General features: G+C 42.2%; 2 protein-coding genes across 2 annotated transcripts in view; one reads left to right on the top strand and one right to left on the bottom strand.

Annotated features, from left to right (window-relative positions):
- Positions 1–527: 527 nt before the first annotated feature.
- Positions 528–17,556, bottom strand: LOC119656156 (autophagy-related protein 9A). The gene is made up of 13 exons (XM_038062492.1): positions 17,077–17,556; positions 16,838–17,015; positions 16,568–16,781; positions 16,388–16,512; positions 10,503–10,630; positions 10,256–10,440; positions 10,018–10,196; positions 9,828–9,959; positions 3,024–3,177; positions 2,489–2,965; positions 2,058–2,428; positions 1,898–2,000; positions 528–937 (listed from the first exon to the last, which is right to left on the bottom strand). Exons 1-13 carry the CDS (start codon positions 17,228–17,230, stop codon positions 788–790), a joined length of 2,550 nt encoding a protein of 849 aa, XP_037918420.1. The 5' UTR covers positions 17,231–17,556; the 3' UTR covers positions 528–787.
- A 439-nt stretch (positions 17,557–17,995) lies between these two features.
- The window catches only part of LOC119656157 (ceramide synthase 5), a 37,283-nt gene continuing 32,774 nt past the window's right edge, over positions 17,996–22,504 (top strand). The window contains exon 1 of the mRNA XM_038062493.1: positions 17,996–18,328. Coding sequence (XP_037918421.1) covers positions 18,144–18,328 — 185 coding nt within the window. The 5' untranslated portion in view covers positions 17,996–18,143. The remainder of the gene's footprint in view (positions 18,329–22,504) is intronic.

Raw genomic sequence — 22,504 nt, 5'->3', positions numbered from 1 at the left:
CGTCCCTAAATCTCAACATAGAAGGATATCACTCACTGCATATCTGGGAGTTCTCAGTTCCCACCTTCTCACCGCATTTCGTGTCAATCGGTACAGCAGTTTCTGAGAAAAGTGCGTATGACAGACAGACAGACAGACAGACAGGCAGACTGAACATTGAACTGATTTTAATAAGGTTTTGTTTTGCAAACAAAACCTTAAAAAGTAAACATAAAACTCTTTTTTTTTTCTCAAAATCTTGGAAAATGTAAGTACGGCTAACCTTAGTTCGTGCACTGTATACAAATGGATATGTTTGATAAAATTTACACCCACTGCGATGTAACACGTAATCGTGGCCGGTTCTCTATTTAAGGCAAATGTACGATTCTATTGTGATCTAAGCAAAAACTACTACTACTTTCCAAAAACAAGGTGATAATATTGTGCCTAACAACAGGTAACAAATCGGATTGACAAATTCTTCCCACGCAATTGCTTTATTTTCTATTTATGAGGAATTTATAAGTGAAAAAAAATACAAAACATTTCAGATTAATGTCGATAATAATGTCTCACTTTTATTTCACTTTCACAATTTGTTTTAAATCCTATTTTTTACATCTTTCTTTATATTCATTTATAAAGTATGAAAATTATATTTAAGACAAATACAATTAAAAGTTATCTGAACTAAAAGGACTAGAATCTTATATTACATTTTTACAGTTGGCGGAGTTTCGTTTGAACCTGCATTCTTGTCCACGCAGCGTATTTTTTCCATTAACTACACCCACTCCGCTCTTTGCTATGACCGCTTCTGGCCGAGCAGGGGTGTACTTTCCGCAATATTAGTAGTAACTGTCCGAGTTGGCGCTGAGGCTTGTAAGTCTTGTTGATGAGGGCGCTGCCATAGTTGCCGTTGACTTTGTTCTAAACGTATACCTCTTCGTTGCATCTGAAAGAAGTACAGCATGAGGATCATAGAAAACAAGGCCTGTCCATAAAGGTAATGCTCATACGTAAAGCAAAGGTCTAAATTTCTAAACTTTTAGCAGTGGAGAGGTCTAGTAAATAGTTGCACGACCGAGTTGAGGGCCCAAGGTGCCAGGTGGTGTGTACTAGACCCCTTTGGCCTCCAAGGTACATGTTTCCTAGGTTTTTAAAAGACAGCATACCAGTTGAGCTATTCAGGAATGATGGGGAAAAACTAATTGAACCACTCCATGAGTTGCGTACAAAAACTTAACGTCAATCGGCGAAATGGAATCGTATCCCGATAAAATCATTGAAGATTATCAAGCTGGTTTTAGTAGGGCTTGTTTTGAAAAAGCTAGGAGTTTAATAAATTCAAACCTCTACCAACTATTTGAAGACTAAAAACAATGCGGTGAAGAAAGCTGCGTACCTTGTAGAAAACCCAAGGTCAGTCTTATAAGAATGGTAATGTGTTATGATAGTGAAGATATAACACTAAGACACCTTCAAAAAAGTTTTTGAGAAAAATATATGGTAATGGTGAAATACACTGATCCACTTGACAGAACCACAAACATATCAGCATATCAGCACATTTGAAAACTAATGCGAATAAGAGGAGTTGTTCACGTATAAAGATGTAACCAGAGTGGAATCGCGAATCACGATTTAGATGAAAAGAAAAAATGTCAGACAAGAACTAGCGGGAAGATGTCGAAAATTGAGTTCGAGTTGAGGAAGGCAATGCCTAGATATGAGCTGTAGCCATCGAGAAGAAGACCAATCTAAAGTTCACTTAAACGAGGACTTCTATCTTGTAAGTTGAAAACATATTGTAGTAAACTAGTAAAGTGAATACGACCTTGATCAACAGAATCTTCTTGGTTCATTGTTTCAAATAGAGAAGATATCCTCATTCAATGCCAAATATAACTCTTACCTTTCTGTGATGTACTTCATGCAAGAATAATGCACTAAAGCACATATCTGCTGTTGTAGTCTCATGAGGATCCCCAGGCATTTGTGGGTGTTGTCCATAAAGGCTGGAAGTAAGGAAAGATATTACATTCAATCAAAATTGAACAATCTCATCCACTTACCTATACAAAAGTCCTTCGGTAGATCCTTCAATTTTTCCCTCGATCTTTGAAGCACCTTTCCGTATACTTTTCTCCATGCTGCGAGTCATAGAAGTGCTCATTGGGTGAGCATATTGCATATTGTCTGAGTCCCTAGCATCGTCTTCCACTTCCCCTTCTTGAATATTATGTAAAATACTCGGTGTTGGCATCGTAGATACATCATACAAATTCTGATGTAGCATCTGTTCGAAGCCATATGGATGATTGCTTGCATGACCTAGTGGTAGGTCGGTAACTTGATTGATATTAACGCGTCTCTGTTGCATGGTCGCTTGTGCTGGCAAACCGAAACTATGGTTTTGCAACACTGAATGAACAATCGAAGTGTACTGTGGGAAGGCAGATAGTCGAATTAAAAACACTTCATTCAATTTAGTCTCATCAAATACCTCATTATTCATATTTCCAAAGGAGAGAAGGCTTTGCTCCATAACCGTGGCATTTGTTGCGGCTCCCATTCCAAACTTCAATTTGTTCAGGTCTTGTAATGCATGCCTGCGAATACTTTGTAGGTAATGCTTCGTCTGCGCTGGCATTTTCCACTCAGGATTTGTCAATGTGAAATGAATTAATGACAATTCAGTTTTTCCGTGTTCTCCCTGTGTGTATTGATTGGTATCGCAAGTGAATTTGGCTTCCTTTTCTGCAGGAATTTCATCGTCCTCTGAGCTTTGTGTTATTTGCCAGTCCGGATTGCCATGTTTACGAACATCTAATTGAGCAAATGAGCAGACATCGCCAACTCCAACAACTGAAACTGTGAAATTACGGAAAAAGTCGACAATGTCTATAGCTCTTGGTCGAAAAGAGTACATAAGTATAAAAGGAGTTACGAATGGACTGAGAAGTTCTGTTAGCAGATATACCTACATAGGAAGAAATTATTTAAAGGGTTATCTTCTTTGGTTGAAATGATTTGCTTACCGCTTTCAGTTGGAAGAAACGTTCAAACTCAGAACGAACATTTTCGGTATGTGCGAGTCCTCGCCAAGCTACTGGTAAGTAGTGAACATGGGCCAAGACGGTCGTTAAAAGTTGCTCTGGGCACCATATCATGTTTTCATTAGGAATAAAAATTCTGGAACAGAGAAAATATTTATTTTCGCTCATTTTTCTTTCTTTTCGGTAAAAAGAGTATAAGACTTTATTTATTTCGTGTTAACTTTGAAATTATTAAATGAAAGGGTTTCGCTCAAAGCTCCAAAGGCTGGCTTACGTGTGTATCAGTGGGGCAATGAGGACACGCCCAACGGCATCCCTGGAGGTCCTTCTGGGATTAACCCCTCTCCATCTGCACATACAGGTGCAGGCAAGACGGGCAATATTCAGGATGGCCGCGAGTATCAGTGAGGCGGGGGCTGCCTCAGCCGAATTCTTATATATATTTTTTCTAGGCGGTATCCGGAATTACTGATACCAAGGGATAACATGACAACGAGGTTTCACTTCAATAAGAAGTTTGAAACACGTTGGAGTAACAAGGCAAACTGGGAGAGCGTGGCTGCGACATACGGCTTAAACCAGCAACTGATTACTTGGTACACTGGCGGATTCCTCACAATAGAGAGAGCGGGTGCCGGTGTCATTAGTCCAAGGAAAAGGTACTTTGAGCCTATGGGCAGGTACACTAGCATATTCCAGGTTGAACTATATACCATAGACAAAGGTGTCTCCTTTAATCTGCAAAGGAACTGCAGGGTGCAGAACATATCTATTCTCACCGATAGCCAAGCAGCGATCAAGGCACTTAAGTCCAACTAGGTATACTCTAAACTGGAATGCCTTGAGAGACTGAATTCACTCGGCTCGTTCAACAAAGTCTGGATACTTTGGGTTCCAGGCCATGCTGCCAAGAAGGGAGCAGGGACGCCTTTACACGGGCCAGAACTCTTCTGTGGAATCGCAAACGGTTTCATGACTATGACTCTAAGAACTGATGAGGAACGGTTGAGGGAACTATGCTGTGCGGGCCTACCAGGGATGTAGCAGTCCAGGATGCTTATTGGAAGGCACGAACCCATGCGCACAAAGGATTGCTTAAACCTCACCAAAAAACCTCCGAATCATAGGGGGAATTCTCACTGGCCATTGTCGGGTGAACTATCACCTAGAGAAGCTAGGGATATCTACGGACACTGCCTGCAGGTTTTGTGAGGAGTATGACGAAACCTCTATACGCGTCCTGGGACAGTGTCCGGCACTTGTGTAAAGTAGGTCGAGGCATCTGGGAGAACACTTAATACCAGATGCAAAGCTGAAAGATTTGGAAGTTAGGAACATACTAAAGTTCCTGATGGTTATAGGCCTGCTTGAGATACTATGATCAATAGGTACACTATACCCAGTAAAAGGGCACAATAGTTCTTTAAGGACGCGGTGCGACTTTCCATGAACAGAATAATAATAATTCGATCAACTACATTATGCGTACGCCGCCGATTATATATTAAATTTTGAATGAAATGAATGCACATATAAAGATAACATTGCAATCTTAATAAAGAATCTGAATGCGTCTGTTTGACAATATCTTTATGAGATGAGATACCGCGATAATGCCGAATAGACCAAACAGTGACAATTAAACCTTGGTTTCCGCTGAACCTCTTCCTCAAATTATCTAGTAATTGCTTTTGAACAAACTTTTTCTATCCATTTTTTATTTTACTATTTTGTCTTCGATGCACTGAAGCTCTACTCTTAATTAGACACTGGCGTCGTCTATCAGGACCCAAGCAGAAATGCATAGATGGTCCCAAGCCTGTTTGAAAGAGAAAATTCACCCTGAATGGCCCTCCAACACCAAGGTGCCTTAGGAAGCAGATGAGGTACACTACACCCGGGCTAATAGTATTTACTATTAAGTTGGAAAGTCAGCACTTCGATAAGATGTGACTCTCCTGTGAGATGGGGGATTTAGAATTCATTTAAAGTATTCCCTGCTTCTCGTAAAAAGCTGCTTAAAGAAATAGAGATAACTAGCAACCTGCAATCCTTGAATTTCATTATGCTTCGGGAAAAGCTACCATGCAGATTCATTCATTTAAGCAGAGTCTTCCTAAAGATAACATTGCGGAATGATCCGAATGTCAAGGTGGGCTCTGACAACACCTTGCTTCAACATGTGGAAATACGGTCTTGTGAATCTTAATGACAATGTTCAGAGGTTTCCGGGTTTCTGCCGCTTTCACTACTTCGTCATTGGCGGCATATTGTTCGAGCATTGAGCCTGCGAAACCAATTGCCATTTTTAATCAAATCTGCAAGACATCAGTTTGACCACATTGCGATGGAGCTAACAAGAGAGGTGCTGACATTGGCCTCGAAACAAATCATTATTTATCGTTTACATTTTGCGTCTGGCAAACAGCTGCGACCCCGCAAGTTCAACGTCGACCACATATATGATCCGGCTGTCGTTCGCCGCGTTGCTTAACTGACGGCAAATACCTTGAATAGTTCACCTGAGAATATTAATGAACATTGGCCACCATTAAAAAGGCTCATTTTTCGGGTGCGATTCAGGTCGTTGACCACAACAAATGGAAGAGATTGAAGGCTTTATTATTCGCCCCGAGTGATGACGAGCGTGACCGCCTTGAGCTCCGATATCGCGCGAAATCCCGTAATTTGTTATTGTGCTGATCAAGGAAGCAGAAACTGCCCCAAAAAGAAATATTTCAGAACCGAATAAGGTATCACAAAACATCTGGTATGTGGTCGCGAACTTTTCGATGGTTCTGTATGGAACGTTAACGTTCGACTTCTCATTCACAATGATCAGTACTTGACGAGTTGGAAGGGGCATTTCATCACGATTCTCAACCGTATCATATCCGATGAAATTCCGATTGTCGTGGGTAAAGTGGCTAATCATCGTAATATGCGAATATGGACTGATCCTCCAAACAAAAGTAAAATCATCTCGTCCATTAATTCACTTTAACGTTTGACGGTCTCCTCGTAGAGCTATCCATTGGTGTTTCTCGAGTTTATGCAGAGCTACTACTTTCACTTATACGGAAATCTTGGGAATCGGAAACCTTTCCCAGAGAATGTAATGAATATTAAGATTCCGAAAAAGAACATGCGTTTGGAGTGCAACAATTGAAGGAGATTTTGCGTGCATTCTGCTATCGCATCACATAGAATTATAGCTAGCTGGGTCCCGCTCTAAATCCTCCTAAACTGATTTCGGATCATTTTTGAATAGGGAACATAGTTCGGAGTCCAGAACACCGCTCCATTTGCCGTTCATCGATGGCGAGAAGCCTTTCGATATCATAAACAGGAAGTATATATGGAATGCTCTATGAAAGATTGCAATTCCAGTGAAACTAAAAACTGTTGTCGGAGCGACATATAAGAACCCGAAATGTCACGTGATGCATTGAGGTAAAATTTCGGAGGAATTTTAAACCAAAGTGAAGTCCGACAAGGTTTCATACTATCGCCGATAATATTCCTTCTTGTTATCAATGGCGTTGTCTACATTACCTTGCCTGGAGGATGTGGAGGGGCTTATTGCATCATGATATCTGTTGGATCTTTTATTGAGGCATAGAAAACTCTAAGACTTCGCTAACAACTGTCTCTGCTATGAGATTGATGCACTCTATCCGACACAATCTCAAATGAAGAGCTACTGGGGTAACGATAGAGGTTTCAATTAGAAGGGGGGAAGGAGGCGAGTGAATAGCGCGCGAACCGTGCTATAAGCTGAAGCTGTCTTCAGACTACTCGCCCGTCATTATAAAACTTTCGACCTTACTTCCTGTAACAGGCGATGCAAATAGGAAATTAACAACGAAATCAACGAACTGATTAAATTTCCGTAAGTATATAAGTAATAATGATCGTTGGCGCAACAATCCATATTGGATCAGGGCCCTGAAGTATGTTAGAGCACTTCATTCAGGACCGTAACGGTGCACTATAGGATTACAGTATCCTACAAGAGGCAATGTGATCAGCATTGGGCTCGCCCTAAGTATATAAGTACTAACCTTCAAATAAATACTTCCGTGAAGACCAGAGGTGGAATAGACAAAGTCCTGTTTAAATTCAATGAAATAACAACCCTGCTTGCACATCTCTCTACAGCTGGTCCAAGTAAAGTGGAAGTTGAGAAGACAATGGTAGGCTAACAAATCTCCAGGTCTAAAAAACAATTGGCCAGAGCAAGTCGATCGTTCCATGAAGCCATTAAGGATCAACGGGAAATAGAGCTACAAAGTTACTTACGAGGTTTATCACTTACTGCATCAACTGATTTTTCCTGTGGAAAGCAATAAGAAAGAGACCTGCTCAATGCCAGTCGGTACTGACATCAGCAGATGGCATCTGGGCAAGAAGCGATACCGAAAAAGGGCCGGATTTTTTGCAAAACAAATTAAAAAAATTGTTCCTGCCCCATTTACCAGAGATGAACCCAAGACTTCCAAAAATATTCACAGCTACATCGAAGGGAAGTTTCTTATTTAGAGCCAAACAAGTCTTTAGAGAATAAATGGAACCAAAGAAAGCTCCAGGATATGACATAATCACGTGAAAAACGTGGAAGGAACTTTCAGGTATCATAATCACTCACGTGACTCACATATTCAACGCAATTCTACGGCTCACCTATTTCCCTCAAGGCTTACAAGGTTTCTGAAAATACAACGATTCCTAAATATGTTAAGGACCAAAAGCAAGTTGCATCCTACAGGCCCATAAGTCTGTTACCTATTCTCTCAAATATGTTCCAAAAACGACTACTTTAAAAAATCTCACTTCTAGCGGAAAGCAAAATAATTCTTCATCCATCATCCATCCATCCATCCATCATTCATCAAAGTAATCCTTCGAGAGAAGGATGGTACAATCAAAGAATAGAAAGTATTGATCAGCGGTCTTTTTGGATATTGCATAAGGTGTGGCACGAGGGACCGTTTTTAAAAATAAAGCAGCTGCTTCCAGTACATTTTCTTAGAATTTTCAAATCTTTTCTTTTTGGAACGCAAATTCAGGGTGAAATACAAAGGCTTTGGGTCTCATGAGAATAACATCCAAGCTTGTGTCCCGCAAAGTAGCCTCTTTGGACACTCTGCCTCATCTACACCTCGGATCTACCAACTGATCCTAACCTGTTAACCTCAACGTTTGTGGATGAGACTGCAATTTTAAGTATTTACACCGCTTCTAAATAAAACTCCGAGCTGGGACTCTTGTAAAAAGTTTGATCTAGTAAATCGTAATAATGTCAATACGAACTTGGGGAATTTAGCTGTTAGGTTCAGCGTGCATATCTAATATCAAATAACTACAGAGAACCATGTCACAGGATACTACGGATGACCACTGAGGCATCTAGAAATATCAAACATCCGCAAAGACTTAAGGTAACGAGGTACAAAGGAAGGTTAGCTTTCCATCCTAACCTCTTAGTCAGGAGACCCCAGCCTAGTGTCAATGAATAACACATGGCACATCAAAGTAATTCTATTTGAAAGCAGCTGTAGTAAGTAACAAGAAAGAAAAAGGATATGAGCGCAATGGAAAAAAACGGGCATTTTTATTCCTTTAAGAGGGACATAATGAAGATAAACTAGGGAAAAGTCTACGAAATTAGATTATTAAGTAATGAGACTGATTTTATTGCCGCGCTTGTGGAAATCCTGCAACATTCAAATTCCCTTCCCCTCTCCATTGATATATTCACCATCGCTCTAGCTTGTTTAGTTCGCCTGCTGTGTCGTGTTGAGTAGACGTGTGTTGATGGTGCTCGTCACGAAAATGGAGAAACGCGTTGCGATAAAAATTTGCGCTAGATTGAGCGAAACAGCTTCGGAAACGTACGCTAACATTGTAAAAGTGCATGATGATAGTGCTCTTAGTCGTGCCCAGGTGTTTCGATGGCATAAAGAGTTTAAGGAGGGGCGTGAAAGCGAGGAAGCCGGGCGCGGAGCGAGAGACCAGTCGAGGTGCGGACTAACGTGAATGCGCAGCGTGTGTGCGCGCTAATCCGTGAAGATTGAGGTTTAGCAGTTCGAATATTGGCGTCGGAACTGGGTATGAACCGTGAAACAGTCAGACAAATTTTAACAGATGATTTCGGGATGAAAAAATTGTGCGCGAAGATGGTTCCAAAGAACCTTTCTGAGGAGCAAAAGCAGAATCGAATGATAGTCGCAGAAAACTGTTCGGAACAAGTGGAAAACGATCCCACGCTGCTTGATCGATATGATATGTCACCCTGTGACTTTTTTTGTTCCCTAGAACAAAATCGGTGGTCAAAGGAAGCCACTTTGAGTCAATTATGGACATCCAAGCGACCGTGATGAGAGTACTCGCGGACATCCCAGTCGAAGCGTTCCAGAAATGTTACGAAGGGTGGAAAACGCGCTGGAATCGCTATATAGCTGCCCAAGGGGACTACTTTGAAGGGGATGGCAGAGTTGTAGAATAATTTTTAAAAATACGATTTTTATGGAATCAGTCTCCTTGTCTAACCTCGTGCGATCTTGCGGCTACAGTCTGTCGCATGCGAAAAGTTTGTAGCCTGGAGCAGCGAACACTTTTTAGTGGATAAAAATCCCTCACGTAGAGTGTACAGGAAAGAATCTTTTGAAGATTTCCACCTCTTTTGAAAATTTCCTTCATTTTTTTTTCAGTTTCAAAAGAAATGTAGCAAGGAATGCTACAAATTTGACATGAAATAAAGTAAAATGACAATGCAATACATACCTGGCTCCAACACCAACTACAGTAAGAACTGAAGCTATTGTAAGTACATGTTCCACCTGCATAACATGTTCGCTATAAATAGTTAATCCGATAATCAATGCTAAGATTCCACCGCATATAAAGAGAATATTCCTAAAAGAAGTAAACATGTTAGAACTATTGAAGTTTGCTCTTAGGACACTGAACTTACTTAGCTATCACTGTCATTATTGGCGATGAAAATGAACTTATATATCTATCAGCTGGTTCGTAAGCTCTATTCAGTCGTGCGTCCAATTCATGATCCAATTCGTTGAAATGTCGTAAATACAACCTGCCGTATTGTGACCAACAGCGACTACCCAGAACTCCAGGCTCTTTTCTTAGCAGCTGGTAGAAAACGAGACAGTTGTAAATTATGTTGAAATCAAATAGCATTTAATACGTACCGCCGCATAGCTAAACGAAATATAGGTGACTTGCCAGAAAAATATAAACGGAGCTAGAATTAAGTTTGCTATTGCCACCCACATTATCTGCCTGGATAATTGTCGAGCCAGTTCAATCCTTTTATTTGTCCGTTTGAATTCTTCGCGTAGATGCCAGTTGTTTTCAAAAGGTGACCATGGGCCGTCTAGAAAGTAATAACGTTTCAGTTTGCCAATGTCCACAGTCAAATATTGAGTTGTAACTCACGAAATAAAATTAATTCAATATTGAAGCGCAGCCCACGGCTAAGGCATCCACACGAGCCTATAATTGGTAGCGACATTCTTGTTGGAAGCACATTTTTATTCATCATTGCTACTGTGTAATTCTTAAATCTGAAATTAAACAAAAATATTGGAAAAAATTAATCTTTTGCTCGTTGAAATTCATAATTCGCTTTGAGTGAGTGGTGAGTGTCGAATTAGGAACATATTGCTTCGATGTGGGTATATAACAATAACCTGCATAGTTATTTTTGTCTCGTGGATAGTCAAAGGTGTTATTAGCAAGATTAAAGACCCTGCACATGTGAAGAATAATGACAGAATATCAGATTATATTTTATCAATGTTGTCAATTCTATTGCTGGCTTAAAAATCTAAGCCGATGGAATTACAGCCGAATTAGTTAAATATGGAGGCGACAAATTACACCAAGTGATTCATCAACTTGTGCTCAAGGTGTGGTACAGCGAATCAATGCCTCACGACTGGCAAAGAGGCATTATCTATCTCATACATAAAAAGGGAGATATCACACAGTGCAGCAATTATAGAGGTATCACGTTGCTGAGTACCATCTATAAGATATTCTCCTCTATCTTGCTAGCCGGGATAGCCCCATATGCCCAGAACACCATTGGCCCATACCAAAGAAGCTTCACTCCAGGCAAATCAGCAACACATCAGATTTTCTCTGTGCGCGATGGAAAAACTGTTGAAATATGGAAATCAATTGCACCATCTCTTCATCGACTTTAAAGCCGCTTATGATAGCGTAGCCAGAGTAAAAGTGTACACGGCCATGAGAGAATTCGGTATCCCGACGAAATTAATAAAACTACTAGGCTGACCCTGACCAAAGTGCGAGGCCAGATAAAAGCAGCAGGATCACTCTCAAGACCATTCGACATCAACAACCGTCTACGACAAGGGGATGCCCTATCATGCCTCCTATTTAACCTGGCCCTGGAGAAAGTGATCCGTCATGCTGAGGTAAATGCAAGAGGTACGATCCTCTTTAAGTCCACCCAACTACTGGCCTATGCTGGCGATATTGACAGCATGGGAAGAACCACCCGAGACGTATAGACTGCCTTTATCCAGATCGAGCAGGCGACAATCGGCGCGAGATCTTGGGCTGCACATCAATGAGGGCAAGACAAAGTATATGATGGCAACGTCAGCACCAAAAACCAACAACATCAAACCGCACTGGTCAAACGGAAAGAATAAAGATAGGAGACTACAACTTTGAGACCGTTGATAGTTTCTCCTATCTACGGTCGAAAATCACAACCGACAACAGCTACGATGATGAAATCCGCGCACGGTTGTTGGCAGCCAACAGAGCCGATTTTAGCTTACAAAACCTGTTCCACTCGAAACGTCTCACCATAGGGTTAAAGCTCTTGCTGTATAAGACTATAATCTTGCCATCCTCATGTATACCTCGGAAACTTGGGTTCTTAGCAAGAAAAATTGGGAACTCTTGGCCGCGTTCGAGACAACAATCCTCTGTAGAATTTTTGGCCCCCTACATGAGGATGGACGATTCCGTAGCCTACATAACGACTAAATCTATAAGCGATACCATGACCCTCAGGTGATGGTATCCGGCTCTATAGGTTACGGTGGGCGGGTCACTTAATCCGTATGGATGAGGATGATCCAGCCCGGGAAGTCTATAAGGGTAATATCTACGGTAGAGAAAGATGAGGCAGACCCTGCTTGAGATGGAGCGATGAAGTAGGTCAGGACGGCAGACAGCTTTTAGGGATATCGAATTAGTGGACTTCGACGCAAAACCGGGATGTCTGGAGTTCCTCATTAAGGCAGGCCTAGACCGGATTCCGGTTGTTGCGCCGTTGATGATAATTATGCGAACGATTATCATAAAAAGAATGACAGTCTCGTGGTATGGTTGTCTTCAAGTCCTGCAAATCCGAGAACTTTTTCGAAATGATTGGCAGTCATTGTGCTATGGCTCTAATAAGTAACATTTCACGCTTTTCATAAATTCTACTTCTTTGAAACTTTAAAAAAAAAATATGTCTAAAGTATGGTTGGGACTATCGTGCGTATTTACAGATATCATGGAGTCTGCTTCCATTTGAGAATGTCCATCTTCTAAATAATTTTGCTGAATTATGTTTTGAGTCATGGAAAGATTTAGCAATGAATTCGCCAATGTGACATTCCTATTTTGAGCTGTACAACCATCACTATAGATAATGGCTTCCCGATTTTCAAATGAAGAGAGCGAAAGGATTTCGGTAATCAAAGAGTTGACTAAAATGTAGCGAGGCATTCAATACAGCGTGCATATCAACGCAGAAAACAATAGTGTTCCCTGACTTGTTTTTGCCTTTCTCTGGACAAGCTTCTTTTTTCCTTTGGATACGAGTTTATAAATTGTCATCTATATACCCAAGATAATGAGGATGACAAAGATTACATTTATCCTTTTATGGTCGAAATAACACAAGGTTTTAGTTATTCATGGTATTATCATGTGTAGCTGTTGAGAGTGGGGACAAATTTCGCAATGAGCATCAATCAAAAACGTAAAATCTTTTTGTTTTGTTTGCAGCGGATTTCCAACTTAACATGGATGATTTTCCAATGCCGAAGGTGTTCAGAAAAATAGTTTTACATAACGTCGTTTTACAGGCAGTACAGTAACTAGACTGTCAATACAAGTTCGTTCTTTGGCCAGTTTCTTGATTTTATTCTTCCAAAATATCGCCTTTCTTTTTAAAAGATTTGCAAAATTTTTAACTGTCCCAAGCACTTTTGTCAACGTATGTCATGGCCTTTGTTACTTTGGTTTATTAGTTACATTTTTATCAATCTCATTTAAAGCAGAAACATTTTTGCATACGTTTGCTTCTTCTGAATCAGAATGATGGAAACAGGGAACCAATTGCACCATTACGGGGCCAATCATTTGATTAAGCGTAAGATAGTTCAATTTGATCCGCATCTTCGTCAGTAGATGCCTGTTCGGAGCTTAGTGGTAGTCATGAATAAATTGCAGGATTATCGTACTACTGCGCTTACAAAAGTTGGTAGCTCGCTTGTTGGTTTCCTAGAAACTAGCATCACCATTGTCTGAGCTCGAGAAGATTTATTTATCTACGAGTTAGGTGGCGTTAATTAACCACCCAAACGCTCCTTTACGTTGGAATAGTTGTATCGGTAAGGGGTTATATCTGTTTAGGATCCCCCCCAAATAGGGTTTTTCTAGATCTCATGGAACGTGGGCACCCTGTACAGAGCCATCTCTGCCAAGCAGCTAGCCGATACCCCAACCGATGTCCCAATATAAGGCTGACGTAACAGCATTGCAGGAGATGCGTTGGACAGGGACCGGTTTCCTGGAGAAGAGCCACTACACCATATATTATAGCGGTCATCCAGTAAATCATGTGCTCGGAGTAGGTTTCTTAGTCAAAAAATGAAACCTGCTGTTATCGGCTTTGAAAAGATAAGCGAACGGCTATGCACTCCGCACTTGCGAGGCAAGTTTAGAAATATAAGCCTCATTAACGTTCACGCCCCTACAGAGGAGACTGCAGAGTCGGAGAAGGATACCATAGCTTAGATAGGGATACCAATGATAACGGACTGCGGATTATTCAGTTAGCAGTATCGCACGAAATGGTTGTTGCAGGTACTTGCGTGGGCCTCTCCAGACTGGATCACTTTCAACCAAATTGACCACGTGCTGATTGAACGCCGCCACCTCTCAGCCCTAATGAATGTCAGAACATATAGAGGGGCCAATATATTATAGACTCGGATCACTATCTCGTTGGCAGCCATTCACAACACAGCCCTCCGTAACACCTATAAGGGGGAAATGGATGCCGCAATAACTGCAGTTAACAGATGTGCTGGAGATGAAGCATCAACAAATGATCTTCACAACCACCTCAAGAGCGTTATCATTGATACGGCCCCAGCCGCAAAAAAAGTCGGAACGGCTGGCTTGACAATGAATATGATATAAGCTACTATCGGAAGGGAAGAATGCTGCATACCGAGTAATGTTGCATTCTCAAAAAACGCGGGCATGAGATATTCATCAGAATCCGATATCAGAGATATCAGAGTCAATGAGACATTATCTGTCCCCTACATCAAAAGAGGGATATCACGCAGTGCAGCAATTATAGAGGTATCACTTTGCTGAGTACCATCTATAAGATATTCTCCTCTACCTTGCTAGGCCGGATAGCTCCATACGCCCAGAACATCATTGGCCCATACCAAAGTGGCTTCATTCCAGGCAAATCAGCAACAGTTAAGGATTTTTCTCTGCGGCAAGCGATGGAAAACCTGTTGGAATATGGACAACAGTTGCACCATCTATTCAACGACTTTAAAGCCGCCTATGATAGCATAGCCATGGTAAAACTGTACACGGCCATGAGAGAATTCGGTATCCCAACGAAATTGATAAGACTGACTATGCAAACCCTGACTAATGTGCGAGGCCAAATAAAAGCAGCAGGATCACTCTCGAAATCATTCAATATCAACAACGGTCTAAAACAAGGGGATGCCCTATCAGGCGTCCTCTTCAACCTTGCTCTGGAGAAAGTGATTCGCGATGCAGACGTAAATGCGGGAGGCACCATCCTCTGTCTGCCTTCATCCAGATTGAGCAGGCGGCGCGAGATATCGGGCTGCACATTAATGAAAGCAAGGCGAAGTACATAGTGCCAACCTCATCGCCAAAAACCAAAGAACCAACAACGAATCGCACTGGTCAAACGAAAACAATGAAGATAGGGGACTACAACTTTGAGACCGTTGAAAATATCTCCGATCTAGGGTCGAAAATCACAACCAATATCAGCTGTGACGATGAAAACCGCACACGGTTGTTGGCAGAAAACAGCCTATTTCACCTTACAAAAACTGTTTCGCTCGAAACTCGAAACCTCGCCATAGGGTTAAATCTCTTGCTATACAAGACTATGATCTTGCCAGTCCTTATGTATTCGTCGAAAACTTTTGGCCCCCTACATGAGGATGGACGATTCGGTAGCCTACATAACGACAAAATCTATGTGCGATACCACGACCGTCTGGTTGTGGATAAAATCCGGCTCAATAGGTTGTGGTCACTTAATCCGCATGGATGAGGATGATCCAGCCTGGAAAGTCTATAAGGGCAATGGCAATGGTAGAAAAAGAAGACAAGGCAGATCCTGCCCGAGATGGAGCGATGGCGTAGACCAGGATACCAGACAGTTTTTAGGGATATCAAATTGATGGACCTCGACGCAAACCCGTGATGTCGGGAGTTCCTTATTAAGGCAGGACTAGACCGGATATCGGTTGTTACGCCTTTGATGATGTAATGTTGCGTCCAGACTCTTGACCATTTTGAAAAGTGAATGTTTCGCGGCTTTAATGTTTGCTTTCTTCTTACGAGTTACTGGGATGTTTTAGCGTATTTTAAGTCAATAAAAAATTCCAAACAGATATAACCCCTTAAAGTTATCAGGTATTTGTGGTTGGTTCAATGCGTCTTTGAGTTTTCTTTCATAATCATATAAAAAATGTATTTTGTCAAAAAGGGGTGTTAGCCAGTCTGCAAATTAGGCCGACGATATGTTCAGTGAAATACAATCCAGAGTACTTTGTTTTGTGAGGCACAGCTGAGCTGCGCTCTGAGTATTACACAAAAAGGGCTTTTTGAAATCAGGCGGATTCGTTGCGAATCCAGGTCATGCGTAGTACTGACGCTCGATGCAACTAGCTGAACTTAGGAAACTGATAAAATTTCAGCATAGAAGCTCTACTGGCCATACAACTGAGATGGACGAACGCATTTAGGAGAAATTAAAGATAACTTACCGTAAAATCCTATGATAGATATCCAATTCAGTTAACTGTTCCTTGTGAATGCACATTTGTTGCTCGGATTGCACTTCCCGCACCCTTTTCTGCACTTCATGCCATGTGAGGTTATCCAGCTCAGCCTGAAACTATAACAATAAGAGATCTTTCGCTCTAACTACCGCAAATCGTCCTTACGTCCTCAATTTTGAGTGCAGTGTTGAAGAACTTTTTGATGTCCCAGAACTGCGCGATGTGGTAGCAGACCCGGACCAATCTGAAGAAGAGCAAGATCCCCGTCATGATCAGAGTGAACCAGGTCAAGGCACCGAAGCTCCTCATGCACTCGCCGCCCGGTACGATCACGTCAGGTATCGTGACTTTCGAGGAATTCGTAATGGGCGGAACGTCCCTGCAAGCAAAGAAAGGCTTAAAGTGAGGCCGGCTGCGATGATCGCTACAACTTACCCGAATAACACTGGATAACGGATGCAGTGCGTCGCGAAGATCACAAGCCACACGACGAAGGCGAACTGTCCAAGCTGGAACACCTCGTCCAGCGTAATCACATAGAACCCATGCTTCTGGTGGTACGCGTACATCCGCGTGAAGAACGAATCGAGGTCCTCGATGTGGTTCCAGCGGGCTGGGTGGAAGATCAACGCAACTAGTCAGTGAGCGGCCCAGATCGGATGCGTAATACTCACCTTTGCTCGTCTCCGGGACGATGTGAATCATGACGCCGCTGTTGCGCGGGGTGTCCTCATTGTCCTCGTTGTCCGTGGAGTGCGCCTCCTCGCGGAACGGGTTCTTCTCGTTCACCAACGCGCTGTAATTCGGTTCGGGCCTTGGCGCCGACATTGCTCGTCTCAGTGTTTTTCTCGCGGCCTCACCGTGCTCTGCTTTCCAACGTACACAAGCAAACCAGCTGATAGTCAATGACAGCAGCAGACATCAACCTGCTACCAAACAAAGAGCTATTTGTGTCGCAAAATTCCCGTCTCCTAGCTCACTTTCGGCGCACATTCCATGCTGCCACCCTCCCGCGAATTAGCGATCTTCGGCGTCAACGCACTACGAGACAAATTAAACTAGACTAGTCGAACGCAATACAGGATTACTAATGAATTTTCGGAAGGACCTGACGCGAGAGGTACGCAGAACTCTTTACTCGGAACCAGTTTTCATTTCGACGTTTGTGATTGTGTCAATCGTTGAAGTGGGTGTTCACAATGGTGTTTTGATTACGAATGGCCGGTCGAGATCTTCGAAAAATGACAATCTGAAGAAACGGCAGAACGGATTCATGATTTACTTAAAATTATTTATCATTGTAGCTATGGGTAGAGGTGTGTATTATTCTTCATTAGGGAGCAGAACAAAAAAAAATTGCATCTGTATAATTTGAGAAACTTCGAAACATTTTTATCCTCACAAAGTTAACATTATGGCACTTTATATTTTCATATAGAAAAGGGTTGCATCTCGTCATTCTTTCCAGCAGTTTGATCTGCGAACAGTTAAGACCGAACGAAACCCACCTTCTAGACATTGAACGCATCGGGTCATGATTGGCATGTGGGTCTCATGCAGGTGCAACAAATGACAGTTGTTGCGAGTAGGTCGCGCGATCGGTCGGTGTTCGTATTGGACGGTGCGGTGGATTCTTATTCGTGCGTTAAAATATGATCGGAGGAACCTAGACTAGAGGCGGACTGTACTTTTTACTACGACATAGTGATATTAGTGTTTTGAGTTGAACGCCGCGCGGACAATGGGTCTCCTGCAGAGCATTACGCAGACCTTCTGGACTCCGCTGGTGTGGTTGCCGCCGAACACCACCTGGGATGACATAGCTCCCGGCTCTAGACCGGACGTGAATCACGCCGATTACAGGGACCTGATATGGCCTTTGCCCATGGCCGTCGCGGTGATTTTGCTGCGATATACGTTGGAAAGGTGAGCAGGAATAGAATAAAATAAAGCGACACATAACCTCACACCCACCAACGCCCTACAGCGCTGGATTGCAGGCTGCATGGTGCAATCTGAGTTGGGAAACAACTTTCATTAGAATTCATAGCGAGTGTGTCAGGGACGGTGATTGTCGGGTTCAAATCCGAGATTTCGTGAGGTGCCGTGGGCTCGAAAATATAGTTGACAGGTGGGCCGGTCAGCGGGTACGGGTGCAAGCCGTCCGCTGACTTTTGGTTGCGGGTCGAGTGCAAGTGGCTGCCGCTAAGTGGGCAGTGGGCGGCGAGTGACACTTACGCGTGACATAAAATTCTCAACAGCGCGCTCAGCGTATTACTGCGCAATTTAATTGACCACGAGTGAGGTCTCCCTAGAAGTAAATTGTCGAAGTGTGCCCGGAGCGGAGCTAATGGCCCCGAAGCAATGAACAATGTGAAATTGCCTCCCGCTGCGGCGAGTGAATGCAGTGCGCTACGTCTGTGGTCCGGCGCATCGGATGCTAGTCAAGTTTCGCATTAACCTTGAGATGAGCGTGCAACATTCCATCCGCTTTGTTTGGTCTACGCGATCTTATCAGCAATGATTAGCGCGAACGTGAAATAGACGCCCTGGGCCTATGCGGATCCATCCCGTTTCGCGGGAACACATCAGATTGATGCGCTTGAATGACTGACTGCGGGGGCAAAGGGCTCGTGGGCTATCGCCCCTGGTTTATTTGCGGTTTGAGTCAGAACACCAATTAAATTTTGCCTGAAAATGATCGTTTGAATGTTGTCTCGTCTCAGATTTTCTGAAGCTACACGGTAATTAGTGGTTGCATTTTTTGTGAGAATCTACTAAGCCCCCCGGCAAACAGCGAGAACGTGTACACATATTGCGACTGTGAAGGTTGAAATCATTGAGAATTGCTTTTCGCGCCTAGTCTAGTTATGACCATAGTTTACGAAACCTTGAAAGGCTTTTAGGCATGATCAATTGACCCCCTTTCTGCAACTTGAGTCATAAAGCACTAAAATCATTTAGTACGCTAAGTGTCAATCATGGACAACGAAACGAAACAATGTCACCATTTTTTTTTAGGAGAAAATTTAGAGAAACTTTGCTTGGCTTACGAATTTTAGTTAAATAATTAGCAGAAAACCTTGGAGTACACTTTTACAAGAAGTAAAATTTCAAACGACTCTAACTCTTATGAAAATTAACTCTATTTGCCAAAATAAGCACCACCACATTAGAGACACTTCTCCTAAAGAGATACAAGAGCACTTATGCCAGTTTCCGGCTTTCTAGCGTGACGAAGTTCTTCGCAGACAACTTTAGTGGTTGGTTCGTTGCTAAATTGTTTCCCTTCCAGTTTTTTGTAATCCAAATGGTTAAAAAAATGAAAGTCAGTTGACGAAATGTCGGCTGAATAATTCAAGCCATTATTCTAGATATTTTACTGTGTTCAAAAGGTAAAGTGAATTTTGCTAGAAAATGAAAAACCTTTATTTATTCATCAGAATCAATTAGATAGATAGATAGACACTCATTGGAAAGACCGAGGAAGCTCGTAAGAACCCTTCGAAAAGGCGCGTTGATATCTTTGCAAGAAACTCGATGGTCTGGGGCCAAAAGATGCCACATAAAACGCGAATTCGGTAAAAATGGCTGTAAACGTCTATTCTTTGGTAGCCTACATACTCAATACGCTGTTGACATTGCCATCTTAGAGGGTTTCCGTGATGCCATTGCAGAAGTCGAATGATTTGAAGACCGGCGATGAAGCTCATCATTATATCAGCTGATCGCACTATTCACTGCTTTACCGCGTACGCAACACATGCAAGTCTAGTCGAGAAAAAAACCTATAACGTGCTCGCTGATGACTATATCATCATTGCAGGCGACCTTAATTGTCATGCTGGTGAAAAGACAGACGGCCGTAGGTGCCATGGGGGAAAAGGACTTGGAGCCCGCAATGAGGCTGGCAAGCGTATAGTCGATTTTGGGCTGGCCATGACCTTGTAATTATGAATACATGTTTCATCAAACGATTATCACATCTTCCTATAGTTTATAGTGGGGACAGTAAAATAGAAATCGACTATCTCCTCATAAGACGTAGACGTTCGCTATGAAACCATCGCACCTCAACATCAACCGTTTATTGCCGTCTTGCGAATCGAGCCAAAGATAAAATAGCGTGAGGAACGCAATAGTCCGCGGTGCACTAAATGATGGCGATTTCGTGGGAAGAAAGAAGTAATGATCTCACTCACGCAATTATTAACTATTACGAATCTGAACGAATCGTAGATCCAAGTTAAAGACACGATCTCCAAGGCGGCCTATGCAGTCGTCGGGGTTACTAAGCAAGATAAGCGGTTCATTAACCGAGATACCTATCTAAGTAGTTTTAAGTTTATCAGCGATAAAACGCTGGCCAATTGGCAACTCTACAAGAATGCCAACTGAGAAGCCAAAAAACAATCGCTGCCACCAGAGCGGTCAATTACCAAGATCTATACGATAAACTGGACACTCGGGATGGCGAGAGACATTTGTACCGACACGAACGCACACAGGATATCGTACACTTCTGTTGCATTATTGACAAGAACGGCGGTTTGCTTACGCGCCATCTCACCCCTTTTTAAGGTTTTGTGTAAACACGAAACATTATTAAAATCAGTTTGTTGTCTGTCTGTCTGTCCGTCACACGCATTTTTCTCAGAGACGGCTATAGCGATTATCTTCAAATTTGGTGAAAAGGTGGAAATTGTGAACGCACGCACATATAAGCTATATTCTCCTATGTAGAATTTAATTTCACCAAATATATTCATGTGTATCAAATGTATCAAATGAAAGGTCTCGGTTCGTACTTTCCGAAGCCGGTGACAGTTTTGACATTTATTGAAAGGATGAGGAGTACACCCCCCATTCTCAGAAACTACTCAACCGGGAAATCTGAAAAAATCAAGACGATGCCACTATATGGTGCCTAGGCTTCGAAATACCCTCCGTACCGATACCTGTTCAAATAAAGTTAGTAATAGTATGTTACTATAATTTGTAGTAATTGGCTGCGAAACCCTCCTTAAGTTCTTTGTAGAATCACACAATTTTGCAGCAATGCAGGCTATAGTATGGACCATGATCTTGCCACTATTAATAACAAAGTTGTAACAGGTCAAAGTTACCGCTTCTGTGCAAATTTAATACTTTGAATGTAAATATCACACGAAAGTGGATATTCTCACATAATATATGCATATATTACGTGCTAGGTTCTAATGCGACAAATGCACACTCAAATCTCTTTATAAAAGAAATACACAAAACCTTTCATACCTGAAGCGTCCAGCTTCCGGTTTCCCGACTTGTTTCTTGTTATGGACACCGTCGCACGAGACATCCATCGTCCAGCGCCCCATACACTGCTTTATCCAGATGATGTTTTACTAACGTCTAATAGCAAAAATGATGTGGAGTATCTTGTCCAAAAATGGAATGATCCCTCCTACAATATGATTTCAGATTGAATCTGAATAAAAGTTAATTATTGACGACCGATCCCCGTGAAAAAATCACTACCAGCAGCATCCGAAATTAGGATATTCGGATGCAATATGAGGTTGCACCGATCGTGGAAAAATTGCGAGATAGTCGTCCCCGATGGTATGATCATATAATTCGCGCTAACGAAAATTCACTTGCCAAGATTGGTGTGAACATCGAAGTCAATGGTGATGGAAACAACGATGGCTTGATACCCTGGGTAGTGATTTGAAAGCCACAACTGCATCCAAATCAGGCCTTGGATAAAATAAAATGGCGCAACCGATCCCGTTTGTGAACGGGGCAAAGGCTAAAGGAAAAGAAGAATAAATTCCATTCTATTGAAAATAATCCTCCTACGTTTCCATATCAGAGGGTGTTAATAAATTGTTTCTCGATATAGTCTTCAAAGTGCACAGCGATTCACGTTGAATTTCTTCAATAGTTTCAAAGCGGTGATCCCAGAACAGCCAGAAGTCAAGTGAAAAAGACGGTTGCGGAACGATATTAGTGAAGAGAAAAATAATCAATGGCGTGTGATGCGGGGCATTATGTTGATGCGAAAACCACAACTTGTCTTTCCATAAATCCGGCCTCTTCTTGCGAATAACTTTACGA

Source organism: Hermetia illucens, chromosome 4 (assembly GCF_905115235.1).
Source record: "Hermetia illucens chromosome 4, iHerIll2.2.curated.20191125, whole genome shotgun sequence".
NCBI lineage: Eukaryota > Metazoa > Arthropoda > Insecta > Diptera > Stratiomyidae > Hermetia > Hermetia illucens.
Note: the sequence above shows the minus strand (reverse complement) of the source record. Positions and strands in the feature narration are given on the sequence as shown.

Excerpts from the sequence above, each read along its gene's own strand:
- LOC119656156 (XM_038062492.1), bottom strand. The coding sequence starts at position 17,230 with ATGTCGGCGCCAAGGCCCGAACCGAATTACAGCGCGTTGGTGAACGAG. Across the intron at positions 16,513-16,567 it reads CTGCACTCAAAATTGAGGAC|GCTGAGCTGGATAACCTCAC; the intron begins GTAAGGACGATT and ends TTATAGTTTCAG. Across the intron at positions 938-1,897 it reads ATGAAGTACATCACAGAAAG|ATGCAACGAAGAGGTATACG; the intron begins GTAAGAGTTATA and ends TACTTCTTTCAG.